Source organism: Dermacentor andersoni, chromosome 6 (genome assembly GCF_023375885.2).
Source record: "Dermacentor andersoni chromosome 6, qqDerAnde1_hic_scaffold, whole genome shotgun sequence".
Classification (NCBI taxonomy): domain Eukaryota; kingdom Metazoa; phylum Arthropoda; class Arachnida; order Ixodida; family Ixodidae; genus Dermacentor; species Dermacentor andersoni.
In genome coordinates, this window is record NC_092819.1 from 52,708,104 (window position 1) to 52,721,906 (window position 13,803).

Below are 13,803 nucleotides of genomic sequence, written 5' to 3' on the forward strand. Positions count from 1 at the left end.
CGAAGCAGCTAATCCGAAAACGGCGAGGTCGCTAGAAACGAGGAAGCGGCCAACGAGGAAGGTGTCGGAGAAGAGGAGGAGTGGGCAGCCGGCCGCGTCGTAGCGGCGGCGCGCGAAGGAGCGACGCGACACAACGGACAAGCGCTGTTCTACAAGCGCGCGTTGTGTCGGGGAGGAGGCGAAAAGAAAGGGGGGGCCGGCACGCGAGTCAGCTGGCACGCGACCGGGAGGCACCCAAACACGTGGGCGCCGCGGCGCGCGCCGGTAGGGAGCCAAGCTTGGCGGCGATCTGTTGCGCTTGCACAGGCGTGCGCGTGGCTCGGGGGCGCACCGACCCCCACGGAGGGAGGCCAGTCGTCGCGCTTGGGGCGAGCGCGGAACTGCTACTACTACCGGCGCCGCTTTGAAGGGAGACCCGACAAGGGAGGCAGGCGCATCGGCGCTGCCGGGCTACGCTAGCAACGCTACTAGAACGCACGTCTGAGCGCTCGCGCGCGCGCGCGCTTCGCGCGCACTCCGCGCTTATCGCCTCCCAGCGGTGGCTGGACGCGTCAGAGCCGACGCACGATCGTCGCGGCAGCGGGCCGCACGCACGCTCCCCCCCCCCCCTCCGGAAACCCCCCCTTTGCGCCGCCGCTCCTCTCCGGTGTTGTGGTCGCGCAAATGGGAGGATCGGATCCCCTCCGAGGGATGCTGCACAGCCGGTCTTCAGCTGGGATGCCCGGGAGCGCTCGCACTGTGCGCTCCTCTCCCGCTTCCCCAGCAGCCCGTTTTGAAAGTTCGCGCGCGCGCTCTCCCCACCCCACTCCTCCACCGCACACCCGTCGCGCAGCCACACGGCAACGTACGAACCCGCCACTAAATGCATGTGCGCCACAGATGACTATTTGGACGGAACCCGAAATGTTCGAGAGTCCAGTTAGGAACAACGAAATTTTCTGACATGTGCGCCGAGCATACGACGGTGTCTCAAGCCAGATCTCCGCAAAGCGACGGACTCGTTTTTCCCACGGTCGAAGATGTCACCCAGAGGTCTCTGACGAATTAATCGCAGTTTTAAGCAGCGTAGCTCGGGCACCAGCACGCATCTCGCTGGGAAAGCTGGGAGACGTTTCTATTTCTTGTTTGTGTTCCGTCATCCCGAATGCAGTGCAGACATCATCGTATCTTTGACCGTTAGGGGGCCGTGTTGAACTTCTGAGGTGCAGAACGTGGGATGGGGCAGCGTTTAGAACAACATGTTTTAAATTGTTTCGTGACGGCCAGCGGCTGCTCTGTGGTGCTCCCCCGTTGCTACGGAAGCCTAAGGATGCCTAGAGCGCGCAGGCAACTCTCTCTGCGGTACGCGGAGTTGTCTTACGAGGTAATTTGGAAGTATTTCGTGAGTATCTCGTAGGTCACCTCGCCGTTTTCTCCGCTGAATACTATGCATTCCGGATATGATACTTTTTTGATCCAATGAGAATGCGCCATCGTACAATCTGGGTCCAATGGGAACCCTTCATCTTGCCGGTTGGCCAATGAGATGATAGACGCTTCGTGACAAGCCTGGATCTCAATATGGCGGCGGAGTCTGCCGCTCCGACGAGGGAAAGACAGGAGCGATGCGAAGTGTTCTCGATGGATGCAAAGGAGCTCCTGCCGGAGGTATGTTTACTTTTTGTCTCACGTGGCTGTGGCTCATAGTGAACCTGGCAAGCATCTTTGCTTGCCACACGCTTTGATCGTCGTGTGTAGTTTAAATAGTTATTTATTTGTTATTGAAACAGTAGGCTTAATCATCAGCAGGCGCTGTTGTGGGGTTTAGACGCGGCCCGACAGGCCGGTCGCATCGGCTGCGTCATATCACGAACTTTCATTTTCGCTGTATCCGATCGTCCGAAATACAAGCGGACACTGCCTGTGCCGACGATGCCTCGATTGCGACCCGGCAATGTTGCAGGAACTTGTTATAAGGCGACGATAGCTGGGCGTGACGATATTTCTCGAGTGGTGCCGACATGTTCCTTGACAGCCAAGTTTAAATTTAGTTTTTGTTGTTTGGAGTCACTTTTGGTTGGTTGTGTACACCCGTGCCGAAATGTTACGCACTGTCCCACTCGAACTGCGTGATCCAAGCTAAAGCGCGATTTTATAAAATGGTGTCCGCTCTTGTAGGACAATCGCTTTCCAGGTAGCTATGCCCATGTCCGCACTCGCGTGGCACCGAAACAAGTCCCGCGTGCATAGATAAGCGCTTGGTAACTACTAAATGAACATTTAGTTGTCCCTCTTGTGTGCCAGTAAGTTGCGCTTTAATTACCCGCTGGCAACAGCTATTCTACTTTTCACTCCTCTTTTATCCTGTGTGTTTTCTCTTCTGTTTACCTCATGGCGAGCGTCTCTGCAGTCGGCGCGGCAAAGCCTGTTTTATGACCCCATATCATAAATTATTGAACGTAGCACTAAATCTCTAGCTTGGATTTGCAGTTATTCAAGACACCTTCCGAACCCCTCGTTTCGTTATTTGTCAGCGTTGCTGGTGCGTGATCGTCGCGCGGTATTTTTCTTCCCGTTTCGCGATCGCCATCATGCAGAAATTTTAATGGACGGTGTTGAATTACGATCTCCCTTCGTGGTATCGTGTGATACAGCGCTCGACGCTGTCGATTATGGAACATTCGCTGCCTCAGAAAAGCACGGTAATGTCAGCGCAGGCGACGGCGTTCTGCTTTTTGGCTCTGCGATTCGGTGGAACAGAAATCGGAGTTGGCGTTTTTATCGTCTCGCAATGTCTGCCTGCCGCGGTGCGCGCGGTAGCTTCTGAAAAGGTCGCGAATAAGATGAGGGCCGACATATTTTGTTGTTAACAAATGTCGATTGTGTGACTTCTCTGTCATGAACGCTTGCTGCGAGCAACGCGCGAAACGATTTGCAGAATCGTGCCTATTGATCGCGCACCGTTCATAATTTCCTTTTCGCCACATTGCAGGCATGTCTGATTTAATATATATATATTTTCCCCCCACGGACAAAACGTACCCGTACCGTGTTTCGCCTCGCGTCTGCATTTGGCTGGCATTCGTCGATTCAGCTTGGAACAACGCTTTATATCTCGGATAAAAGACGTCACGGGGTCCAGGTTTTTACGAGGTTTTCGTTGGTTAGCTTGTCTCCATGCTGGGTGACTACTATAATAGCAAAGTACTTTTCGTTGTTGTTAAACTGTTTTCGCGTTATACCTATTCTCAATAAATGTCAAACACCCATCGAGCGATTGCCAGCTTTAATAGATCCCCTATGTTTGGTTCACTTATTTTTTCTGATTTCCATATTTCTTTTACAATATATGTATAACATGCTCATTTTCGCAGATGGCTATTGAATGACTAGTGTTCATAAAATGCAGATGCAGCTTAATTGTGTGTTTTATAACCTTAAAATTGTTTATTATCGTCAGTATTTTATGCCCATCAACGTTTTTGAAAGACTCAGCGAGCAGCCTTTCTGATCACTAGTAAATTTAGCTCTGCTGTGATACAATAATGGGGTACTAGAAATGAGTCACTTTTATGGGTGTACTGGTTGTACTTGGTTGAAATTAGACGTTCTCGTAGCCTGTGCACGCAATTGACTTGCCAGGGCGATTGCAGACAATGACCATGCCTCTTCCACTGCAGTGGAAGCATATGGCATGAATTTTGTTGATTACACAAGCTCCTTGGCAAGCATCAAGAAGCGATGTTTCGCTAGGCATTTCTGCAGTAACCCGTCTTGAGCTTCAGTCTGGTGCTAAATTTTATATTGACACATTCTTTACAAATGTGCATGTTCTGTACAAATGATGACTTGCCTTAATTCTGTGACAAGTAGTCGTACTGTACTTGATGTGGGTTAGGAACAACGGCTGCACCCAAACAGAAAGCGATCCAACCCGCGTAGTTCTCTTTGAATATGTGCCATGTTTCTTCACTTGCCTGCTCAAAGAGGAAAGCAGTTCAGAATTTGTCAGAGAGCACACAGATCAGCTGTTTTCAGCGCTGCCATCCATACTGCATTTGGCGCTTGAGCGTTTGGCTTTTGCTTGGTTGACAATGGTGCTGTTGATATCTTCAATTTCATTATTACTTGGTTCTAGTTGCATAGTTTGTGAGATTGCTTTAAAGTAGTCTCACACTATTTGCTCTTAGGTTCACAGGCTTCATAGCAAGAACTGAGAAAATGGGTTCTTGAGCAAAAAAGTTTCTTTAGTTCTTTGACTTATTTCCAAGGCCTGAGGGCATCACATGAAGGAATGCAGAAGGGCATTACAGGAACCTGCAACAAAGGCAGAAGAGGTTCCTTAATTATTGATGTGTTTATATTCTCAGCCTCTCTTATATGATGCCCGTTGAATAGGAAGGGTAACTGTCTTGCATCACATGGCAGCTTGTAAAATTCCTGGTATTGTAAAGGTAAAGCTTTGAATTTGTGTGCCTGTATGAATACATTTGCCTGGATTTCTTGGTTCGGTCAGCCTCAGTGGAAGCTCCCTCTGTGGACTTCACTTTCTAGACTATAGGTGGCGATGCGCTCGCATTTTTTAACATAACTTTGCATGGTGTCGGAGTTCAGAGCTTTCTCTCACCTAAGTATTCCATCCCGATGGAGGGGCCAAGAACTGGCATGTTGCAAAGCTGCGACAACAGGCCAGAAGGGGTTGTTAAGGTTGAAAGCTGCAGCATTGATTCTTGGATAAAATTGAAGCAACGAGGGAGGCGAATTTCTTAAGTGTTGCCCAATACAGTATACTGCAGTAGACTATCTTTACAAATTGTAAGTGATGCCAGGAGTTTTTGCATTTACAGAATCCACTATAGGAAAGAAAAAGAAACCTCATAGGATCCAGTGACACTTTCACTTAATTACTGTGAACAGCATGTGTGAGGTGTTTTCTTGCAGCTCTTTTCCTTTCGCTATCCGCGTCTTTCCAAGCTGCTGCACCATTTTTTGCCTGACATTGCGAAAAACATGTAACCAATCCTGAGCTACTTATTCTTACGGCTTATTGCCTTCTTGGCCTCCGTCAATTGATGTGAAGGCTGTGGCTCTCCATTCGCCTGTTGCCAAGAATGCTTCCGTGCATATACTTCAATAGCAAAAGCTGCTACAAAGTTTTCTTTTTCCCTATAGTTACTCATCTCTGTCTTCACACCCACCATTCCAGTGCCCTTTCCATTCTGCACCATTCTCTGCAGCTCAAGGAATCTGCTGAGATGGTAACAGACACTTTCACTTAATATCCCAGCTTGTAACAGTTGATGGCAGTGGAAGGTGCACGTCGAGTAGTGGTTAGAGTGCATGGCTTGGAAGATGCATAAGCTCTCGTTCAGTTCCCTTATGTTACCGTGCAGTTCTTTGTTGGATGATCATTGTTGGAAATTCATGCGAACTGGACGGCACATGGAGCCCATTCATTAGCTCATAGCTGCTGTTTGCAAAAGATGAAGGCTGTCTGTTTATTTGCATTGGAACGAAATTGCCTTAGCTGGCTAGGGATGTTCTCGACTCTATGACACCTTTTAGCCGTCCATCCATTGCACAAACATTCTTTGATGCACAAACCTTGCATTGAAGAAAACCAGGCGGTCAAAATTAACACAGAGCCCTCCATTACGGCATCTCTCATAACCCACTGTACAGTTTGGGGATTTTAAACCCATACTTTGTTTCAATTTTTTAGCTCTCCATTGGACTACTTCAACAGTGTGTGCAGCGAAGATCTTGTCTTACACGACTTGTATGACTAATAGCATGTTCCTTGCAAAAGGCTTCATAAAGATGTACGGAGAGATATATGGTGACATTAAAAGTGAAGGGGGTGTTGTGCCAGAGGCTCTTGCTCCAACCAAGCAGATGTGGCGTTCCCACATTTGGTTGCGCAGGCATGTATTTCTATGATTTATCGGCAGTACACTGTCCTGCAGCTCGATTTGGTGAATTCTTTCTCTATTTATTTGTAAGAGAGTTCACAGACTTAATTAGAGCTGTTTTATTGCAAAGCACCCAGCTGTGACTGCTAAGAACTGATCTTTTTTTTTAAAGGAACACTAATACAAGATGTGAAGCTAGATTGGTCAGTCATGCTTGACGTTCAAGTCTTGGAAGTTAGGGGAAGCTTGCTGTGCCAAAAAGGACTTGAGAAAAGAAAGCTGTTTACACCATATTGGGAATTTCAGCACCAGCTGCCTTGAATGCAATTGTATTTTGACAGTGTATGTCGGAGGCTAGAACTAATTTGTTTTTTAATAGAATAAGGAGTTTTTAGTTCTTTAGAAAATGTATGAGAACAGACCCTGGAAATGTTTAGTAGGCTTTTCCTATGCAAAAAGAATTCAAATGTGCAGAATTGTGCAGTCTGGGATGTCATATTGATTTCAGTGCCAGGGTTAGAGCATGAGTTAAAGTGATGCTTGGTTTTTGTTTTCTCTGCTAGTAACCATTCCTCCCTCCTCGTCGAAGACCAGATGATAAGGTACTGGGAAAATAATCCACCATCTAAAACTGTTTCAGCTTTATTCTGTTGTGTCCTTTCACCAGCATATATCCATACATGCACAGTTGCACTGAACACATGTAAAGTATAATTCTAAAGTTCAGATGACTTCAAGAAATGCTTTCTTTTGACATCTGGCTTCAAAACTGTATTGCCTTGTCACATTATTTTTTTTTCAATGCTCATTCAACCTAATTCTAATTGAAGTGTTGACTGCAGTTGTGTGTGCACCAGCGCTGCGTGTGTCAGGTAGTGGCTTGCCCATCCAAGTTGGTCACACTTGATGTAGTCTAAATATCTGTGTTAATAAACATAGCCTCCTGAGAACCGCTGTGCATTAAACTACACATTACCTTGAGTCCTTCTTGAATTTAACTAGGAAATAATTATCTAACATTCACCCTTGATATGACGGTAGATGCAGGTGGAACTATATAAAAGCGGTTTAATTATATTCTGTATGCCAATAGAGAAAAATGACATAGACCGTTTTGTCGTCACATATGACAAAAAGCAACCATGAAGTGCATCTTGAATAGTGCGAAATGACATAAATCCATAACGCAGTGTCACCATGGCAACCTGCCATTCAGTGTTACATCTTTATTTCTCTGTTTATGCAAAGAAAAGCAGCTTTTAACCATATCAAACATAAGGAAATGGCTACTTTGTTTACATGCATGGAGGCGCTGCTTCTGGCATCTAACAGTGGCATTCTTTCCCACATTTGTAACACATACCTGTCAGTAGTAAGAACTGAATTGAAAAGTGATAATGTCCCTGAACTGTCTTAAGGCCTCAGCAGGATATTTGAACTCAAAAGCTGACTCATTACCTGACTTAATTAGATTAGTCCATTTCAATGCCTGTTTAACCCTGTGGATGGAATGTTCAAGACAGAGAGTTGTAGTCAGTGTTTGTGTGGTCAGAAACATATGTGATTACGTGATTCAAAAAGGCAACAGAAGATTCCTTCAGCGTTACAAGCAGTTTCTAAAGGTGCACCTTTTGATGCTTGGCATGTGATCTCACTGTGATGAATTGCTTCAGTGGAAGACAGATACATGCTTCTTAGCTAGCACGACACTGAGATCCAATCTGCTCTCGGCACTCTGTGGCAATTAATTTCTCCCCAGAAAACTTGCTTCTGATAGGAAATTCTCTGAATACTCAGAAGCTTTGTCCACTGTCAAGGTCCGGACAAGCAAGCTTACAGTGGGTGTTGCTGTCCAAATCTCATCTATATTTAGTTAGCACTACACATACTCTGTACAGTATTGTTTTAAAAGAGCGATGAATTGGACTGGTTGGTGGCTGTTCATAGTTTCTTTTTGCGCTGTGTGCTTAATAACGAGGACGGATACAGAGACGACGACAACGAATGGTGTGCAACCATCTGCTGTTGACTTTGTTCCCGTCTTTGTAATTAAATACACAGTGCAAGAAGAAAGTACAAAGCTTTTTCTTTGACGGAAACTGCGTAATGGAACTGATTAGTAGTGAAACTTGAAAAAAAAAATGTCACTGCTCTAAGGAAACATGGTGCAAGCACACAACAGAATTCAAACTTTATGAGCTGCAATGTGCTTCCACAGTAAAAAAATATGTTCTATGCATGATTTTTATGTTTGAATGGTTGCAGCATGCGAGATTTCTCTGAAAATAATATTAGTGTTTAGAGCCTATGAGCACAGAGGTATAAAAAGAAGGAGAGAGATACACAGGAAGAACTCTCATCGCGCAAAGGAGAGGTAGTATATTGTGGTGTCAAAGCTTTTCTCATAAGCCCGCAAACGGCAAAAAAACAAAGTAGCATGCTAGCATAGTTGTAGGTCTTCAGTGTGCTTATTGGTATGCCATCGTGGAATACTAGTGTATACAAGACGAGGACACATGAGCAGTATGAACAGACATAGCGCAGTGTCTCTGTTCACATGCTCTTCTCGTGGCCTTTTTTTGCACTGCACTGGTATTCCAAGATAACATAGTCCAGATCACACACCTGTAAGGATTAGTGTACAGAGAGCTTTATTTGTTTATCATTTTTTCCCACTTACTTGTCGATAGTTTGTGATTGTCCAGTTAGTCAAGTGCACTATATGTGAGCAGACAAAAAGATGAATGTTGCTGTAGGGACACACTTCTCCGAACTGTTTCTACTGTTGAGCACGGGGTCATGGGCTTGATCCCTGGCTGCACCATATGCACTCCGATGGCAGTGGAATGCAAAATCTATAAAGCTTGGGTACATATTGGAGGGGAAAAAAAGGCCAGCTGGTCAAAATTAATTCATCCCCTCTGCTGGTGTATCAGCACGAATAATACAACGTCAGTCTGGAGCACTAGCCACTAGTCAATCTGGAGCAGCCCTCTGAACCCTTGAGTGAACGCCTAAATTTTACAAATCAATACCAGCATCCTGTTGAAAACCCAAGTTCTCCATGTTGAATTGCCTTGGAAGTTGCCATGGGTTGCGGGTTCTGCAACTGGTATCAAGTTTCCACGGAGTTCACTTTTATTTATAGTTATTTCAAGGCACCATATCAGTTCAGTGCCACTACAGTTGTCGTTTGGGGTGTTTAAAACTGCTAGTCGGGACCTACCCTGTCGGAAAATAGTCACTGCACACGAAAATGCACTGTTGTTGACTGCTGCTTGCGAATATTTCTACCGAGATTGCTTTTGTTAGGGGTGGGAAAGCATTCGAAAAGGAACTATTTGGTATGTTTGAATATTCAAAACTAACCAAGTATTTCACAACGACCGAATGTAAATTATCAGTAGTGAGAGAACATACATTATTGAAGCAGTGTTGAAACAAAGCTCATAATTCATGCTTTGCTTTCAGTTTCGCAGTGGAAGCCTATATGATAACCTGTTAATTTCTTGCAGTTTGTCATTTAGTGTTTTCGGCAGTCATGTAGCAGTTTTATCATATATGCCACAACCTAGTGTGATGTTTTCCTTGTAGTTGGCCCTTTCACATGGGTCAACAGCTCACTAGTCCTTCGGAACTTTTTTTTTCTTTCCTTTCCCACAACTTTTTATCTTTTTTCGGCTACCACTTCTTTGGCGTTTTTGGAAAGCTAGTCTTACGACAGCCATTCTTTCTTGGAAAGCTTGTGTGCAACCAGGCTCTAAAGTTATTGAATTACTATTTGTGCACTTTGCTTTTAAGGACAATTAGGTTGTCATTTTGTGTTTAAAATTAATTCTTTGTCTCTGATGGTTAGCTGTGTTTTTTCACTAAATACAAGCATGGTACCTAATTATACCGAAATAAATATTGCTTTTGTAGGTATATGCCTGCTCGCCTCTACTTTTTATGGCTTTTGAGGCACCTTATCAACTCAATTTCACTACTGTGATGGCCTCGGGTGTTGAAGATTGCTGATAAAGAGCTACAGGCTGGTAAAGTGCAGTCATTGTGCACGAAATGCGCTATCGCGGAATAACGCTTGTGCATGAAGCACTAAAACTGGACAAATTTGTCCTCTCGGCAGATGGAAGTGATGCAGGGTGCCCTTCAAGTTATTATGGCGGTATCCAAGTCCTGACAGCAGAGCAAGAGGGAGTGGTTTGCAGCAGAGTGCTTTGATGCGAAATGGCCAGATAAAGGAACATGAGAAGCCAGTGTAGATCAGCCAGCGGAATTCACCATTAGTATTATCTCACTGCTTTTGTCGTGTCGTTAACCCCACGAAATGGCAGAGGTGTTTCGTGTGTAACATAGTCTCTCATCAGTGTTTCTCACTCGCATTAGGCTTTCATTGGGGTTAGGCTTAGGGCTAAGTTAACCTGTAAATTTTTGCCGTTGCAACCCATTTAACCCCTTTTCGGCCCATTGTTCAATGCAGAGGCAGTGGGAACAGCCAGAAGGTGTGAGGCCATGCCCTGCTTTTCAACAGTTCGTGAGGGACGTCGAGGACCAAGATGGCCTCTCAGCGACCGACCCCGGCCAACGTGCGCTCACGTTGACATCGTGCTGGGTATCACTGAGGACATGGCGCCAGGCTATACCCCTCCAGGAGGCTGCTCGGATGTTGTCAGTGTGAGTGATTCTTGGGTCGTGTTTTTTTTTGTTTGCGATTCTAATCTCCCTTATGGGTGGGGGAGCTCCAGAAACCTCCGCCAATTGATGATAGGTTTACTGGCAGCCTGTTCCTTCAAGGACGCTACGAGTAGTTACGGCGAGGCAGCGTGAGGCACTATCTTGAAAAGACACCGGTGACCAGCAAGGCGAGCTCACCTTTGGCAGTGCTGCTGAAAAGGTGTGGCGCATCTTCACAATTCTATTATGGTAGAGAACTAGAGGCTAGTTGGTCTCGCACACAGACCTCGGTGGCTTTGGATTTGATTTCTGGGTGCCGTGGCCACATTTCGGTAGGAGTGGAACGTGAAAAAATGCGTAATAAAGGACCTCGGGTGGTAAAAATAATCCGGAGCCCTCTACTGCAATGTCCCTCGTAACCTACTGTACAGCTTCTGGATGTTAAGCCTTGCAGTGAAATTGATTTCAGCTGGTCATGCATGGCTAATTAGTGAATTGTCACAAGTGTGGGAAGAACGCACGAAAGGAGAGAGAGATTAATGCTGCTGTAATGTGTGTCACTTGTAATGGCCCATGATTCAACTGTAGGCCATTTATATTTCTGCTACCTCTGAAGAAAATCTCTCAAGAGGTTTAAATTTAGGGTGAGTCTACTTTTTTACAGCGAAGCTGTATATGGCTGGCTGATTCGTCCGTCCGCCTGTCTGTTGCCTGTACGCCAAAAACTCCTCTGGCACAACCCCATGTGTACGTGCAAAAAGAAAAAAGAAAGTTGCGGTGGTCGCTCTGAATGTTCTCACCTTATCGACCATGTTGTGATGCGTGACCTTTATGGTCATATAGAAAACCTGGGATGGCAGCGCTACTGTGCTCCCATTGGAGGGTCGAAAAACATAATAAAACGCAATAGTGTACCCACCAGTCGTCGACTTTAATGTTGACCTAGCGCGCCCCGACGGCAAGTGGATTGTATCCTTCCTGTTGGAACGGTTTGGAATTAAGTGCTGCACGGACGTCAATGTGCCGACCACACATCACCGGTCATGTATAGATTTAACCTTTGGCAAGAACGTGTCTGGCATAGGAGTACAACCGATCGCGGTGTACCACAGCGACCACAAAGCTTTGGTAACTGTGGTAATGAATGAGACAAAATAAAAATGATAAAGATCATGAAGTTACATATATGTGTCTTTATTCAATCAATGTAGCAACAACCATATAAATCAATATAGCTTTCTATATAGTCATCCCAATACAGCTTCGCTCGTTATCCTTCTTCACAGAGTGGAAGGCCACTAAATTTTACTGAAGTCTAAGTCTTACCACAGCAATCTTTGCAAAGGTGCTCATCCCGCTCAAATGTGTCGGTCATATTATGTCTTTAATAATGCTTTCGTTAATTTTCGTCAGGTTTAAATGCAATGTTGGTTGAAGAAGAATACGTAAGGACAATTTGTAGGTAACTGCAGTGCCAGGTATCACATTACGCACACAAAATGTACGGTAGAGCAGTTATACATACTGTACAGCAAGTACAGTCACAAGCCTTATGACAGTGAATGCAGAAGCACATGCCACTCCTTTGCAGGCAGAGCATTCTCGTAGTAGCCGCTGGTACTCCTTACCTTGACCATATGCTGATCGCTGCTTCGACCGAGACCCTCCGCTTCTTGTCGCCCCTCTCTGAACCATACCATGCCGGCCTTCCCGCTCTGGGAAACCCCACTAGCCGCTCGCCCTCGCCGCAACGCCGGCAGTTCCGTTCGCCTACACCTCGACTTCCCCGTCCTACGCGGGCTGCTTCTCAGGAAACTAAGCAATGCAGCCCTCGGAGGTGAGGCTGCATTGACGAATCAGACTGCAAAACCTCCGCTGACCCCTGCTGCTCAACCGAACCTTGTTGAAATTTTCGTTGATGATGTATCCGTTCAAGCCCTCATCGATACTGGCACTCAGGTGTCGGTGATGTGATCAGATCTTCGCAGCCTTCTCCGTAAAGTCCTGACACCTGCCGAGTCGCCTGCCGTCCGAGTAGCTAATGGCAGTACAACAGCCGTGATGGGAATGTGCGCCGCCTGGTTACCAGTGCCAGCCGTCCAGTGTTAGTCCTGTCCACTGTACTGGCCGAGTGTCCCAACGAAGTGATTCTTGGAATCGACTTTCTGACTGCCCATTCAGCACTTATTGACTGTGCAACCGGCACCCTTCGCCTTGAACTGCTCCATTACTCTGCCGACCCAACCGACGACCACAAGTCCCGACTTTGTTCTACTGAATTTGTTTGACTGCAACCTGATGCTACAACTTACGTCCTTATGTCGCCTTTGACACCACTTTGAGATGGTCCTTACGTGGTGTCCCCACTTTGCGACGTCCTCCTGGCACGTCAAATAGCACTACCAAGCTCAGTTGTAACTCTTGTCAACAATCGAGTGTGGCTTCCTCTTCTGAATTTTGGTTCGTGTCTGCAAGTTCTTCCTGAGGGTGTATCTCTTGTTGTGCTGTCCCCTTTGGAAGACTTGAGTAGCTGCTCTTACACCCGAACCACAATTCGGCATTGCTGCAGCTTCTGCCTCTCCTACTTCACGCAATGACAAGTTAACACCAATGATAGCTACTGATCTACAACCTGCTTATGCCGACGCCCTTCGCCGCATTCTGATGTCCTACGAAGACATCTTTGATTTTGGCAATCGCCTGCTAGGTCGAACCTGTGTCGTCACTCATCCCATCCACACTGGTGACGCTCCTCCTATACACCGGAGGCCCTACCGCGTGTCTGCGGCTGAATGCCAAGTGATCCAAATGGAGGTGGACAACATGCTCTCCAAAGATATTATCGAGCCTTCCTGCAGTCCATGGGCGTCAGCAATCGTTTTGGTTAAAAAGGACAATACCTGGAGATTTTGTATTGATTACCGTCACCTCAATAATATTACAAAAAAGGACGTCTATATGCTTCCGCTTATTGATGACATGCTGGACTGCTTACATGGTGCCAGTTATTTTTCGTCGATTGATTTGTGCTCTGGCTACTGGCAAATTGCATTGGATGAATGAGATCGCGAAAAAACCACCTTCGTCACCCCAGATGGTCTCTGCCAATTTAAAGTGATGCCTTTCGGACTGTGTAGTGCCCCTGCTACCTTCGAGCGTATGATTGACTCTCTTCTGCACGGATTCAAATGGACCACATGCCTCTGCTACCTTGATGACGTCATTGTTTGTTTTCTCC

The 13,803-nt window shown here is 46.1% G+C and overlaps 1 protein-coding gene across 1 annotated transcript in view; it reads left to right on the plus strand.

Moving 5' to 3' along the window:
• Positions 1–1,077: 1,077 nt before the first annotated feature.
• LOC126522885 (uncharacterized) overlaps positions 1,078–13,803 on the plus strand; it is a 36,089-nt gene continuing 23,363 nt past the window's right edge. The window contains exons 1-2 of the mRNA XM_050171727.3: positions 1,078–1,647; positions 10,372–10,565. Of these exons, the coding sequence (XP_050027684.2) occupies positions 1,561–1,647; positions 10,372–10,565 (281 nt within the window). The 5' untranslated portion in view covers positions 1,078–1,560. The remainder of the gene's footprint in view (positions 1,648–10,371; positions 10,566–13,803) is intronic.